At 37.1% G+C, this 15,703-nt stretch overlaps 1 protein-coding gene across 1 annotated transcript; it reads right to left on the bottom strand.

The window, feature by feature from the left end:
* Window positions 1-227: 227 nt before the first annotated feature.
* On the bottom strand, window positions 228-4,328 carry LOC118818053 (C5a anaphylatoxin chemotactic receptor 1). The gene is made up of 2 exons (XM_036585159.1): window positions 4,239-4,328; window positions 228-2,386 (listed from the first exon to the last, which is right to left on the bottom strand). The coding sequence occupies exon 2, from the start codon at window positions 2,379-2,381 to the stop codon at window positions 1,332-1,334; it is 1,050 nt and encodes a 349-aa protein (XP_036441052.1). The 5' UTR covers window positions 2,382-2,386; window positions 4,239-4,328; the 3' UTR covers window positions 228-1,331.
* Between the last annotated feature and the right edge of the window lie 11,375 nt (window positions 4,329-15,703).

Below are 15,703 nucleotides of genomic sequence, written 5' to 3'. Positions count from 1 at the left end.
AATCCAGTTCAAACCAGTCTTTTTTCTTTAATAATCCATTAAGTAAATGTGGAAACAGCTAGCCTATAGCAAACTAGCTATACATGTAAATATTTGACACATCAGTTGTTAAATAACAAACTCTGAAAAAGAAAAGAAAGAAATGCAGCTGAAAATTATTTCAAAACATGTCTACTTACAATGTCATATAATTTTGTATTATTACTATTAGACATTTTTACTCAATGATTAGCATAATAAACACATGCCTTAGTCAAAGTTTGTAAAATTGGTCACTTAAGTCCTGTTAATACTGGCCTTATATACTGTCTAGTGTTACGTTTTGTGTTAACTGTGAGCTGGCAAGTTAGCATAGATGATCTATAATCAGGTTACAGCTAAACAGAGGAGCAGTACACAAGGTTACAAGCTACACTGTAAATTTGCCAAAGCATCAAAGTGTTGAGATAAAAGTGCATTTAGAATATAAATACAAGATTTATCAGTTACATGAATATGAATATATGATGTTACCTGTGAGCTACCAAGTTAGCCTAGGTTACAGCTAAACAGAGTTAAATTACCTAACACTAAAGCATCAAAGTGTCAAGTTAAAAGTGTATGTTGAATATGAATGTGTGATTTATGAGCCACATGAATATGAATGTGTGAGACCAAGCACTAATATTTGATTCTTTGTTGAGAGCTTTTATCCAGGTCTTCTGTACATTTTGCGATCCCCTGCTCTGACTTACCAAATCAAACTCATTCCACTGATTTTTGAACAGTTAATTCATTCATTGAGATGTAAAAAGAGTCATTCAGAGTGGTTTGATGTGAAATGGTTCACTGTAGAGAAACCTATCTCATAAACTATTGAAGAACAATGTCTCAGGCATCAGGCAGTGTATTTGTAACCATTTCATTTCATAACTACCTGCAGGTTTCTTTTAAAGGCATCACCCATTAGACGTCTGGTTCCTATTGACACTCTTGTGAACAATTCTGACCAGTAAGTTTCTGAAAGTATGCTATTTCACATTGAACCACTCTGAATGGGTTGGTTTGCATCTTAACCATGTTTCAAAAGTCCTGTAGTTCTGGAAAGTGTTGGGTGTGGTCATAGTTACACTGCAATCTCATGCTGGAAGGCTTTTAGGAAAGGCCCTGATGTTCTAAGTCAAAAGTTCTCAAGGTCAGTCCCTAGGGCCAACTGTCCTGCACTGTTTTAACTAATTCCTGCGCCAAAAGCTTATGAAAGTTACAAGACAGTGTGCTGAGGCTGAGAATGCTTGAATTTGAGCTGGACAAAGGGGTTCCTAGGGTTAAAGTTGAGCCAGTTTTGAGAGCTCTTAGTGAACTCTGTTTTCTGTTGCAAAATGGTTGCTGTCAGTGGTGCTCTTGGTGTTGCCTGTCATGCTGAGCCCCCGTGGGGGTTCCTCAGAGGCAAAGTGGAGCACGCTCCTCAACGTCTTCGTCAGGCTATCTCTGAAGCCACGGCCCAGGCACACGTAGAGCAGTGGGTTGAGGCAGCTGTTGAAGTAGGCCAGGCAGAGAGCCAACACACGGAACAGGAGCACGTTATGCTGTATCTCTGTATTCTTTTGCGCAACCATCTGAAGGAAATCCATGATGTGCAACGGAAGCCAGCACAGGAAGAAGCTCAGCACTATGGCGAGGATGACGCGCACGGTCCGTGCCGACCTCTTGTTCTGCCCTGGACCTCGGCCTGCCCTCTGATAGACCATCCAATGACTTACGCAGATGACCAAGAAGGGCATGAAGAAACCCACCAGGAAGCGGAAAACTGTGATGCTCCAAGCTTCAAGCAGGGTGCCATACATGCCAGCACATATTATCTTCGATCCTCGCCTGTCCACCTCCATTTCGTTGAACTGGGGAATGCTGATAACAAGAGCTAGTATCCAGATGACTAAGCAGACCCAGCTAGCATAGCGTGGCCTTCTCCAGTTCTGGCACCAAGTGGGCCGGGACACCAGCAGCCAGCGGTCCAGGCTGATAAGCACCAGCAGCAGCACGCTGCAGTACATGAGCATGTAGAGCAGGCCGTGCACCAGCTTACAGGCCGCAAGGCCGAAGGGCCAGTGCTTATCCTGGGCCAGCGGCACCATGATCAAAGGCACGGACAGGCAGCACAGCAGGTCGGCTATGGCCAGGTTCAGGAACCACAGGGCATTGACCGAACGTGGCATCCGGAAGGCCGTCACCCAGACTACCAGGCCGTTTCCTGGGACGCCCAACAGGAAGACAATGGCATAGCAGGTCAGGACGATATAGTGGCGGTGGCCAATCTCGGGCAAAGCTGGAGGGACTGTCGCCAATGTGCAGTTTTCCCCGCACTTTGTTTCGTTGAGATCCAACTCATAATCGTACTCTGACATTTCAGCTGCAGTGGTAAGAGACAAATGAAACAATAAGGTCATCAGTTCTTAACTGTGTTTGTAAAGATATTACTAATTCTAATTTTCCTAATCGCAGCTAAATGCATAACCTTCTTTTCACATTTAAACTGACCTTTAGGCTTATGATTCAGTGACCAGGGGGATGTAAATGTCCTTTAGTGCTCTCAAATTAATGAACACTGTTAGTTTAAATCATCAATAGTTTTCTATATTCATTCTTCATTATATAGCTGTGCCACTGCATCTCCAACTTCAACATATAAGTTTAAGCTTAAGAATTTGCAGATTAATTGTGAGAATAAATAAAAATTTATTGTAGGGCAGAGTTCATAAGACTACATGACACCTACATAAGTAATTTAAGACAAATGAGAACGATATAAAAATTTATACAAACTTATAGGTGCCATTTGTTGTCCTGTTGTACAATCATATGCACCCAAACGTTTGGGTGCCTCTGGTCAACAAAAGTTATGGCACATTTTATGACCCTTTTTTCCCCCAGTATGTTAAACTATGCATAAAAGTAGAACTTTTGCCCCCAAAAATGTGCAGAAATTTGCATATTTAGGTTTGTTCAATGTATAGGGTGTTACTTCTGTGCACTTATAAAATCAAAACCTGTCACATGACCAAGGGTGTTCAAACCTTTGCTTACGACCGTGAAGGTTGCATTTGCTCAATGTTCAACGTCAAGTTGAGACAACTTGATAATAATCAAGGTGACCTTGGGACATAGACCTTAAACTGACATAGACTATGCACATTAACATATATATTATCAGGATTATGTCAGTAATCTAAGCTACAGTTTATCCCAAGGTCATCTTGATTATTATCATATCACATTATTATTGTGTCAACTTGACTTGGCAAATGCAGTCTATATATATGTCTATACATATATATATATATATATATATATATATATATATATATATATATATATATATATATGTATATATCATTTTATCAGCTCCACTTACTATATAGGTGCACTTTGTAGTTCTACAGTTACAGACTGTAGTCCATCTGTTTCTCTGCATACTTTGTTAGCCCCCTTTTACCCTGTTCTTCAGTGGTCAGGACCCCCATGGACCCTCACAGAGCAGGTACTATTTGGGTGGTGGATCATTCTCAGTACTGCAGTAACACTGACGTGGTGGTGGTGTGTTAGTGTGTGTTGTGCTGGTCTGAGTGGATCAGACACAGCAGAGCTGCTGTGAGGGTCCATGGGGGTCCTGACCACTGAAGAACAGGGTAAAAGGGGGCTAACAAAGTATGCAGAGAAACAGATGGACTACAGTCTGTAACTGTAGAACTACAAAGTGCACCTATATAGTAAGTGGAGCTGATAAAATGGACAATGAGTGTAGAAACAAGGATCGGTGGTCATAATGTTATGCCTGATCGGTGTGTGTATAAATATATATATATATATATATATATATATATATATATATATGTATATATATAATATTTTCAAACCTGAAATGTAGTTACATTTAACTGTATTTAAATCAACTAACAGATCTACTGTCTACAGCCACTCTTAATGCCAAACAGACTGGTTTAAACCTCCTTTCCTGTAACACATAGCAAGTAGTCTCCTGCTGCTATCTTGACTTTTTAGAAATGGAAAGCCATGTTTGATGTACCATTAAGGATATGTAAGGCTAAAAAACAGAGGAGAACTGACACCTATTTTTAAAAAGTAGAATTACATTCAATTCAATTACACTCATTACATTCATTACTCAAGAAAGTTAAATGTAGGCCAGTCAGTAGAGAATAATAAGAAACGTTAGTCTAAAAGTTAATCATGTTAGCTCTTACCTGTGTTTGAACCCGTGAGAGATTTAGGTAGAGTCTGGGGTTCCTGGGCTGTTAAAGTTGCGTCTCCTGTGCGCTGTCATGTGTCAGTTGCCCTGTATATGCTGCTGTGGGAAGGAAACGATTGCCCAAGACTTCACCAAAGATGCAGTTGACACGGGACCTCACCACAAAGCTAAATTAAGCCGTGAATTTAATGTTGTAACATTTATTTGCCATGATAGTTAGCTGTCCTGATCTGTGCATTTATCATAACCCCTTTATTGGACCGAACAGGGGTATGCTGTGGTGTTGTCCAAATGAAATGGCATGGCCCTTCTAATTATTTACCTCAGCTACTCTAATGTGCACCCATTGCTGACACCGGTGCTCAACTGCATGCATATAACTTGTATAATCTCCACAGAAAAGCGTTCGCCAATAGAATAGGACGCTCTGGTGCAGCAGTACAGGAACTTAAAGTCAGCATGCCTAATGACAAACATCATCTAAAAGGGAATAAATCCTTCCATCATTGGACTTGTTGTGACGAAGCTCCATCCAAAACCTTTGGGCTGAGTTGGAGTGATCCAGAACTAATTATCCAACATCAGCACCTGACCTCACTAATGCTCTTGTGGCTGAATGCAATCAATTCCTCACAGCAATGCTCTGTGTAAAGAGTTGAAGCTGTTACTGAAGTAAATGGGGGACAAATTCTACATTAATACCCTTGATTATGAAAAGTGTATCATATATGTTTTTGCAGTATACTGTAGTGTCCCAATTGCGGCCATTAGAAGCCCCGGGAGGTGTGGTCATTCAAAGGACAGTGCGAAGAAGCTGAGAAGGGACTGTTTTTTGTTGTTTATGCTGTGGTCTGTTGGTTTAAATGGCGTGTACGTGTTAGCTGTTATTTTGTGTAGGTGGGTGGGTTGAGTGTCTGCTTTTAAGCAGAGCTTTATGGCTGGTGATGACCTCCCCACTATTTGTGCTGTGTGCCTTTCTGCTGGTGTTTAATAAAAGAGCACTAGTTAAAGCAGAATCATGGCTTCTCCTGTGTCTTAATCTTTGCTGGTGCCACAATATGAACATTTATTTTTTTAAGTATTAGCAAAATGTGTTTCAAAAGCAAAAGTGCCCATGGTGGTAACTAGAATAAGGACAGCAAAGTCCAGACCTTGGTACTTTCGAATATGTTTAACAGCCACGCCCTGATGTGGTAGTCTACTACTAGTCTAAGAAAAGTGACTGTTTGTCAGCTGACATCAGAACAGCTGTGGTTTGACCACAGACTGCTGTTCTCTTTCTCTATATACAAGATGCTATGCTAAGCAGAACGCCTTTGACTTCTTGATTTGTACAGTTACTCAACACATGTACTATAGGCTAACTACATCGCTATGACACAGCCCTGTTTCCAAAAACGTTGGGACGCTGTGCAAAATGTAAATAAAAACACAATGTAATGATGTGCAGATCATTTAAACCCTAAATTTAATTGAAAATAGATGATGTATCAAATGTTGAAATAATATATGCCCATTTGGAATTTGATGCCAGCAACACATTAAAAAAAAATAGGACAGGGCAACACAATGTCTGTGACATTGTGTTGTCATAGTCAATCACTGTCTGTGAACATAGTTTAACACTGTATCCACAAATGCAAGTTAAAACTCTAAAATGCAAAGAAGAAACCACATATAAACAGGATCCAGAAACGCTGCCATCTTCTCTGGGCCCGAGCTCATTTAAGATAGGCTGAGGTGAAGTGGAGAAGTGTCCTGTGTTTCCAATTAAGCCAAACTTCAAATTCTTTTTGGAAATTCTGGGAACTACATCCTCTGGGCGAAAGAGCAGAAAGAACATCCAGCTTTTTACCAGTGCACAGTTCAAAACCCAGCATCGGTGATGGTATGGGGGAGCATTATTGCACATGGCATGGGTGACTTGCATATCTGTGAAGGCACCATTAATGCTGAACAATATATACAGGTTTTGGAGCAACATTTGCTGCCATCCAGATGATGCCTTTTTTTTTAAACTTTGGCTATGAAGCCTATTTAAATAAGCCTTTAGACTTTTTAAATGGTTTAGTAAGAACAAGGTAAAACTGCTGACTGACCAATCTGTTGCTGTATAAGCTTTTATTCCAAGTTAGAAGCAGTTATTTAGCTAATGATAGCTAATGTTGACCAAAGTTAGTCAGCTCGGTAGCTACCTACCTAAATTATTATCAGTACAAAATGAAGAACTTAAAGCTAAAAAAAAAAGGTCAGTTATCAGTCATTGACCAGGTTATATGGACATCTTTGAAAATTAGTTGGTAGAAAATCAAATCCTAGAAAATCAAATAGCTAACTCACCTTCCTTATTTAGCTAGTGTTAGTTACCACAGTACCAATATTAACTATCTACCTAAAATAATATCATAAAAGTGAATTCATCCAATGAAATGGAGTCTAACATGGTCTTCTGCTGTTGTAGCCCATCCACCTCGAGGTTTGACATAATTGTGCAGAGTAGTTAGCTGAGTTACTGTAGCCTTTCTGTTGACCTCTCTCATCGACAAGGCATTTCTGTCTGCAGATCTGCTGCTTAGTGGATGTTTTTTTCTTTATTGCTCTATTTTGAGTGAACTCGAGGCTGTTGTGTGTGAAAATCCCAGGAGATCAGCAGTTATAGAAACACTCAAACCAGTTTGTCTGGCACCAACAATCATGCCACGACAAAAATCACTGAGATCATATTTGCTCCCCTTTCAGATGGTTGATGTGAACATTAACTGAAGCTGATGGCCCATATCTGCATGGTTTAATGCACTGTATTGCTGCCACAAGATTGGCTGATTAGATAATTGCATGAATGAGTAGATGCATTTCTAATAAAGTGTTGGGTGAGTGTAATATACTATGCTTTACTGATGTTTTTTCTTAATTCTCTTCTGGATATATTTTGAATTAATGTGCTGGTATTGGCTTGGCTAATGAAACCCGTGCAAACATCCAAAAATACAATTAATGCAAAACAATGTGCTACATTGTATTACACTGGAACAAAAGCCTTTATATCTGCCTATATTTCATATATTTAACCCCTTAAAATTCCAGTGTTATTACAAGTTAAGGCTTATTATTTAGTAACTACTTCAATGCAAACTTGTTGTTCTATTCTTTATAGGATAGGTTTAAGGTTATTTCTTGTTCACAGGGATTAAACCTAGTTCTGGACTACACAGCATTCTGAATGGAGACTTTCCTTTGCAATGGGAAATTTAATCCAGGACTAGGCCTAGTCTCTAAATGGTAAGTAGACCCTATGTGTTTAAAATGCATAACTTGGGTTCATTACTTCCTTATCTAGAAGAAAACAGGAAACAGAGCTTGAGGAAGGAAGACAGCATTAGACAGCATTTTTCATACCAGCATTCTCACTTTTCTTATCTCGCTTATGTTTTCGTCTTTCCAGTTAAATGTGCCTTTGCATTTTGAATTGAGCTGAGTAGTTATGATATAGTATCTATGGCATTTGTTCATTAAAGTGTTTGCCCTTTTTTGCCCATTTCGGGCAGCTAGTTATTTTTGCCATCAGATGCCAAAATAATACCAATACATAGAGGTGAAATCTAGTCATTGAACTGAATTCAATCCAGTTGAACTAAACTGAACTGCACTAATTGAATTCACTTCAACTAACTTTAACTGACTTCAATTAAATCTTGGAGAGCCAATTAAAGCTTTAGCTATTTGCATCCTTTCATCAAAAAAACATTTTGCGTTGCTTTTATTTATTTGTACCTGTAACTAAGTGGCAACGTAATAGTTTATTTAAAAAGAACATAATGAGCCAAGACTGATTTCCTTAAAGGATTTCAGTCAACTGAACTTCTCTGATTTAACTGCACAACCCCAGGCTTTCCTCACAGTGACGGTCAGAAGAGTGTGGTCTGTACAAAGATGGCCCAATTTTTGTGGGAATGAAGAAACTCAATTAGACTAAATAGACATTCGTAAACTAAAACATGTTAGTTCAAGCATATACTGTTCCTCTTATATAAATAACAAATAATGCATTAATGCATCAGCAACTAGAGCTAGGACTTCAATTTGGGCCTTAAAGGTCAAAACTTCCTCAAAACATTATTAAAACAGTCCACCTTGACAATAATGCTGACTACTGCTAGTGTTCTAATAGGATTCTAGTAATTTGTTAGCGCTCAGCTAACACAAATTCACATGAACACATTCTGACGATGCTGTTGTTAGCTTCTCCTTCTAATTATCGCTCCACCTTAAACAGCGTGACAGTAACATTCTGGCATCTTTAGGCACTAGAAAGTTTCTGCTGCAGCATTTAAGGTGGGACGAAAAATTCTAAAAGGCAGTTCTAGTTTAAACACAGATATTTGAAGCTTCTAAAAGACTGTCCATGTTTACCTGAAGCTTGTGACAGACATATTAGCATATATTTTACCCTGTAGCAGTTTCACAGTGACTCAGTACTCAGGCTGGTGTAGAGCTGCCACCACTGTTTTCCATTTCTATCCACCCACTGATTGGCTGCTATTCGTATTCGATCAGTGACATATCTTACAAAATTGGTTCTGCCCACTGGAAATCAACATGTCATTGGTAGATTCCTGCCACTTCATAAATATACTGATTATCTAATACGTTATCTAATATCTAATAATAGGCCTGCTCTTCAACTCCTGAAGGCCTAACCAAAAGGAGAGCTCGCTTAGCTGTATCTACATGCACACTTAAGAATTAAGTTTCTTCAAGGGTTCTTTGGTAAAGAAAACGGTTCTTTATGCACTGCAAAAATTAATCTTAGTGAGTGTAAATATCTTAAATGTAGTCAATATATCTATTTTTCCCATTATGAGACTGTTGTAAGAATATTGGACATTATTTAACTTATTTCTAGAATTGTTTACTTGTTTTTAAGCAGTTTTATCTCATAAAGGTGTCTTATTTCATTAGCAGATCATTTTACCTGTTTTAAGCGTGATTTATTGACATTATCTTCATTTATCATCTTCGTTATTTCTCAAAACAAGTAAAACAATCTGCCAAAGGAATAAGACACGTTTACTAGATAAAGTCCCTTAAAACAAGGAACAATGTACAGAAACAGGTGGATTAATCTTATAATATTCTCACAACAGTCTCATAATAAGAAATACTACATTTAAGATGTTTAAACTTGCTAAGATTTGTGTGGAACCATGAACACTTAAAGAACCCTCTACATGATTAAAGGGTTCATTGCATTGTGAAATGGTTCTTCAGATTGATGGAGAATGTGCTGTAGATGGTTCTATATAGCACCAAAAAGGGTTCTTCTATTGTAACACGCCTGACATTGTAACAATAGAAGAACCATTTTTGGTGCTATATGGAGGTCTTTTTGAAAAGGTTCTATAAAGAACCATCTACAGCACATTCTGATGAACACTTTCACCTTTTAATCATGGAAAGGGTTATTTTAATGTTCTATATGGAACCATTTTCCTTATTGAAGAACCCTTGAAGAACCATATTTTTTAAGGATGTAGACAATTGATTTGGCCAATTTTTGCTCAGTGTTAAAAGGGTTTAACCCTTTTGTTTCCATGAAACAAGAGTAGTACTGTCATATCAAAGAAGGTCCTCAGGTTCCCGTCTGCAAAAATGAACTTTTATACAGAAAATATTTTAATACTGACTATTAAAATAAACAATGCAGGGTGGTTTGGGGGCTGTAAATGGGGTCTGATTGTGAAAACTGTAGTACGTATCAGTCAGAGAAATGTTTTAATGCGTCAGCAATCGTGACACCATCTGAAAGAGGAACAGTAGCGGTGTGGTGAAACTCGAGTGATGCTAAAAAACACTGAAGTGCCAAGAAGGCTGCTTTGACCTCATCCCAGCCAAAACTGTGTCATTCAAGAAGCTGATGTGCAAAAACTGCCTTCCACATGTGGTAGAATGGGAGGTTCACAGTACGAGCACCTGAACAATCTGCAGGAATTGCATGATGCAATCAACATGGACCAGAATCTTAATCGAATGTTTTCAACATCTTGTGGAATTCATGCAACAAATTGTGGCTGTTTTGAGAGCAAAGGGACTTCCTACTCAGCATTAGTACAGTGTTCCTAATAAAGTGCTCGATAAGTGTATATAACCTAATATTTTCGGTAACACTTTCTATGAATGTCACGTTTGGAAGCATCTATAAACACATTTATAACATGTTATAATGCCTTCATACAGTATTACACTGGATTACACTTTATAGCCATGTTTATTATACATTATAAATTGTTAATATAATGCATTATAAGTAGTGTTGATAACATGTTATACTGTCAGTGGCAAAGAAGTCAGTCCCAACTTAAGAACTGCAAAGTAAAGACAAATACCAAGCTAACGGTGGTGTACATTACCTTTCCCACATTGGGTAAAACACTGATGGCAGCTCTAGTTTAAACTCTGACATTTGAAGCCTGTAATGAGCTTTATTGTGTATGTTTAGTGTTTCAGTAAATCCTTCAGTAAATACTTCAACTTGTAGCCTCACTCTGAACACTGGAGGAGGCTTTAGTACAGTACGCTTCACTTTACTTAGAGCGGACAAATACGGCTTATGAGCTCTTATAATTTGTTATGATCAGTGCTTATAATGTATTATGTTAACAATTCATAATGCATGGCTATAACATGTAATGCATTTTTATAAATATTTATAGCCATGTTTATAATGCCTTATGAATGCATTATAACATGTTATGAATGTGTTTATAGATGCTTACAAAGGTGACATTCATAGAAAGTGTTACCATATTTTCTTGCCAACATCTGATGATGCCAATATTGAATGGCTCTAAAACCAAATTAGCCAAACTGTTATCACATTGTTATGGCAACAGTAACACTTTCTATGAATGCCATGTTTGTAAGCATCTATAAACACATAACATGTTATTATGCATTCATAAGGCATTATAAACATGGCTATAAATATTTATAAAAATGCATTACACATTATAGCCATGCTTATAATGCATTATGAATTGTTAACATAATGCATTATAAGTACTGTAAATAACACATTATTAGAGCTCATAGGTTTACTGAAGTATTTACACTAAAACATACACACTAAAGCAAATTACAGGCTTCAAATGTCAGATTTTAAACTAGTGCTGCCATCAGTGTTTTACCCAATGTGGGAAAGTTAATGTACACCACCGCTAGCTTGGCAGTAACTTAACACTGCATATCCAATAGAAAGCTAGCAGAAATTATCATTACTGTACTGTAGTGTAGTTATGGTACAGAGTGAAGAAATGATATCTTAGTGAGTGTAAATATCTTAAATGTAGTCAATATATCTATTTTTTCCTATTATGGGACCGTTGTAAGAATATTGGAGATTATTTAACTTATTTCTAGAATTGTTTACTTGTTTTTAAGCAGTTTTATCTCATAAAAGTGTCGTATTCCATTAGCAGATCATTTTACCTGTTTTAAGCGTGATTTATTGACATTAGCAAAATTATCTTCATTATTTCTCAAAACAAGTAAAACAATCTGCCAAAGGAATAAAACACGTTTACTAGATAAAGTCCCTTAAAACAAGTAATAATGTACAGAAACAGGTGGATTAATCTTATAATATTCTGACAACAGTCTCGTAACAACAAATACTACGTTTAGATTTGTGTGGAACCATGAACACTTAAAGAACCCTCTGCATGATTAAAGGGTTCATTGCATTGTGAAATGGTTCATCAGATTGATTTAGAATGTGCTGTAGATGGTTCTATATAGCACCAAAAAGGGTTCTTCTATTGTAATACGCCTGACATTGTAACAATAGAAGAACCATTTTTGGTGCTATATGGAGGTCTTTTTGAAAAGGTTCTATAAAGAACCATCTACAGCACATTCTGATGAACACTTTCACCTTTTAATCATGGAAAGAGTTATTTTAATGTTCTATATGGAACCATTTTCCTTATTGAAGAACCCTTGAAGAACCATATTTTTTAGGTATGTAGACAATTGATTCGGCCAATTTTAGCTCAGTGTTAAAAGGGTTTAACCCTTTTGTTTCCATGAAACAAGAGTAGTACTGTCATATCAAAGAAGGTCCTCAGGTTCCCATCTGCAAAAATGAACTTTTATACAGAAAATATTTTAATACTGACTATTAAATTACTAAAATAAACAATGCAGGGTGGTTTGGGGGCTGTAAATGGGGTCTGATTGTGAAAACTGTAGTATGTATCAGTCACAGAAATGTTTTAATGCGTCAGCAATCGTGACACCATCTGAAAGAGGAACAGTAGCGGTGTGGTGAAACTCGAGTGATGCTAAAAAACACTGAAGTGCCAAGAAGGCTGCTTTGACCTCATCCCAGCCAAAACTGTGTCATTCAGGAAGCTGATGTGCAAAAACTGCCTTCCACATGTGGTAGAATGGGAGGTTCACAGTACGAGCACCTGAACAATCTGCAGGAATTGCATGATGCAATCAACATGGACCAGAATCTTAATCGAATGTTTTCAACATCTTGTGGAATTCATGCAACAAATTGTGGCTGTTTTGAGAGCAAAGGGACTTCCTACTCAGCATTAGTACAGTGTTCCTAATAAAGTGCTCGATAAGTGTATATAACCTAATATTTTCGGTAACACTTTCTATGAATGTCACGTTTGTAAGCATCTATAAACACATTTATAACATGTTATAATGCCTTCATACAGTATTACACTGGATTACACTTTATAGCCATGTTTATTATACATTATAAATTGTTAATATAATGCATTATAAGTAGTGTTGATAACATGTTATACTGTCAGTGGCAAAGAAGTCAGTCCCAACTTAAGAACTGCAAAGTAAAGACAAATACCAAGCTAACGGTGGTGTACATTACCTTTCCCACATTGGGTAAAACACTGATGGCAGCTCTAGTTTAAACTCTGACATTTGAAGCCTGTAATGAGCTTTATTGTGTATGTTTAGTGTTTCAGTAAATCCTTCAGTAAATACTTCAACTTGTAGCCTCACTCTGAACACTGGAGGAGGCTTTAGTACAGTACGCTTCACTTTACTTAGAGCGGACAAATACGGCTTATGAGCTCTTATAATTTGTTATGATCAGTGCTTATAATGTATTATGTTAACAATTCATAATGCATGGCTATAACATGTAATGCATTTTTATAAATATTTATAGCCATGTTTATAATGCCTTATGAATGCATTATAACATGTTATGAATGTGTTTATAGATGCTTACAAAGGTGACATTCATAGAAAGTGTTACCATATTTTCTTGCCAACATCTGATGATGCCAATATTGAATGGCTCTAAAACCAAATTAGCCAAACTGTTATCACATTGTTATGGCAACAGTAACACTTTCTATGAATGCCATGTTTCTAAGCATCTATAAACACATAACATGTTATTATGCATTCATAAGGCATTATAAACATGGCTATAAATATTTATAAAAATGCATTACACATTATAGCCATGATTATAATGCATTATGAATTGTTAACATAATGCATTATAAGTACTGTAAATAACACATTATTAGAGCTCATAGGTTTACTGAAGGATTTACACTAAAACATACACACTAAAGCAAATTACAGGCTTCAAATGTCAGATTTTAAACTAGTGCTGCCATCAGTGTTTTACCCAATGTGGGAAAGTTAATGTACACCACCGCTAGCTTGGCAGTAACTTAACACTGCATATCCAATAGAAAGCTAGCAGAAATTATCATTACTGTACTGTAGTGTAGTTATGGTACAGAGTGAAGAAATGATATCTTAGTGAGTGTAAATATCTTAAATGTAGTCAATATATCTATTTTTTCCTATTATGGGACTGTTGTAAGAATATTGGAGATTATTTAACTTATTTCTAGAATTGTTTACTTGTTTTTAAGCAGTTTTATCTCATAAAAGTGTCTTATTCCATTAGCAGATCATTTTACCTGTTTTAAGCGTGATTTATTGACATTAGCAAAATTATCTTCATTATTTCTCAAAACAAGTAAAACAATCTGCCAAAGGAATAAAACACGTTTACTAGATAAAGTCCCTTAAAACAAGTAATAATGTACAGAAACAGGTGGATTAATCTTATAATATTCTGACAACAGTCTCGTAACAACAAATACTACGTTTAGATTTGTGTGGAACCATGAACACTTAAAGAACCCTCTGCATGATTAAAGGGTTCATTGCATTGTGAAATGGTTCATCAGATTGATTTAGAATGTGCTGTAGATGGTTCTATATAGCACCAAAAAGGGTTCTTCTATTGTAATACGCCTGACATTGTAACAATAGAAGAACCATTTTTGGTGCTATATGGAGGTCTTTTTGAAAAGGTTCTATAAAGAACCATCTACAGCACATTCTGATGAACACTTTCACCTTTTAATCATGGAAAGAGTTATTTTAATGTTCTATATGGAACCATTTTCCTTATTGAAGAACCCTTGAAGAACCATATTTTTTAGGTATGTAGACAATTGATTCGGCCAATTTTAGCTCAGTGTTAAAAGGGTTTAACCCTTTTGTTTCCATGAAACAAGAGTAGTACTGTCATATCAAAGAAGGTCCTCAGGTTCCCGTCTGCAAAAATGAACTTTTATACAGAAAATATTTTAATACTGACTATTAAATTACTAAAATAAACAATGCAGGGTGGTTTGGGGGCTGTAAATTGGGTCTGATTGTGAAAACTGTAGTATGCATCAGTCACAGAAATGTTTTAATGCGTCAGCAATCGTGACACCATCTGAAAGAGGAAGAGTAGCGGTGTGGTGAAACTCGAGTGACGATTCAAATAACAGAAATAGTTGCTAAAAACACTGAAGTGCCAACAACGTTGCTTTGACCTCATTCAGGAAGCCGCTGCGCAAAAACCACCTTACACAGAGCCACCAGAGATAACATTGCCTGATTACTTTTCACCTTTTCACCTTAGTTGCTACATTTGAGATGGAGCAACATCAGTGGAGGGTTTGGCCGTTTGGAGGATCTACCTCTTTATACATTCAGCCTTTGTTCATTTTATTTTAGATATATTTTATTTAGAGATATTATCTATACTTCACACTCATCCATTACTTTACTAGGAACATGTGTACACCTACTCATTCATGCAATTATCTAATCAGCCAATCATGTGGCAGCAGTGAAGTGTACTAAATCATACAGATGCAGACCAGCAGCTACAGTGTCATGAAAAATGTAGCCTGGTCTGATAAAGGTCAATTTCTGCTGAGACCCACAGATAGAAGGGTCAGAATTTGGTGCCAACATGAAACCATAGATCCAACCTGCCTTGTGTCAACAGTCCAGGCTGGTGGAGGTGGTGTAATGGTGTGGGGAATGTTTTCTTGGCATATGTTGTTAATATCAATCCATCATGGCTTGAATGCCGCAATCTATTTGAGTATT

The sequence above is a fragment of the Colossoma macropomum genome, unplaced genomic scaffold (assembly GCF_904425465.1).
Source record: "Colossoma macropomum unplaced genomic scaffold, Colossoma_macropomum, whole genome shotgun sequence".
In the NCBI taxonomy this organism is placed as follows: Eukaryota; Metazoa; Chordata; class Actinopteri; order Characiformes; family Serrasalmidae; genus Colossoma; species Colossoma macropomum.
This window is presented reverse-complemented; position numbering and strand designations above follow the sequence as displayed.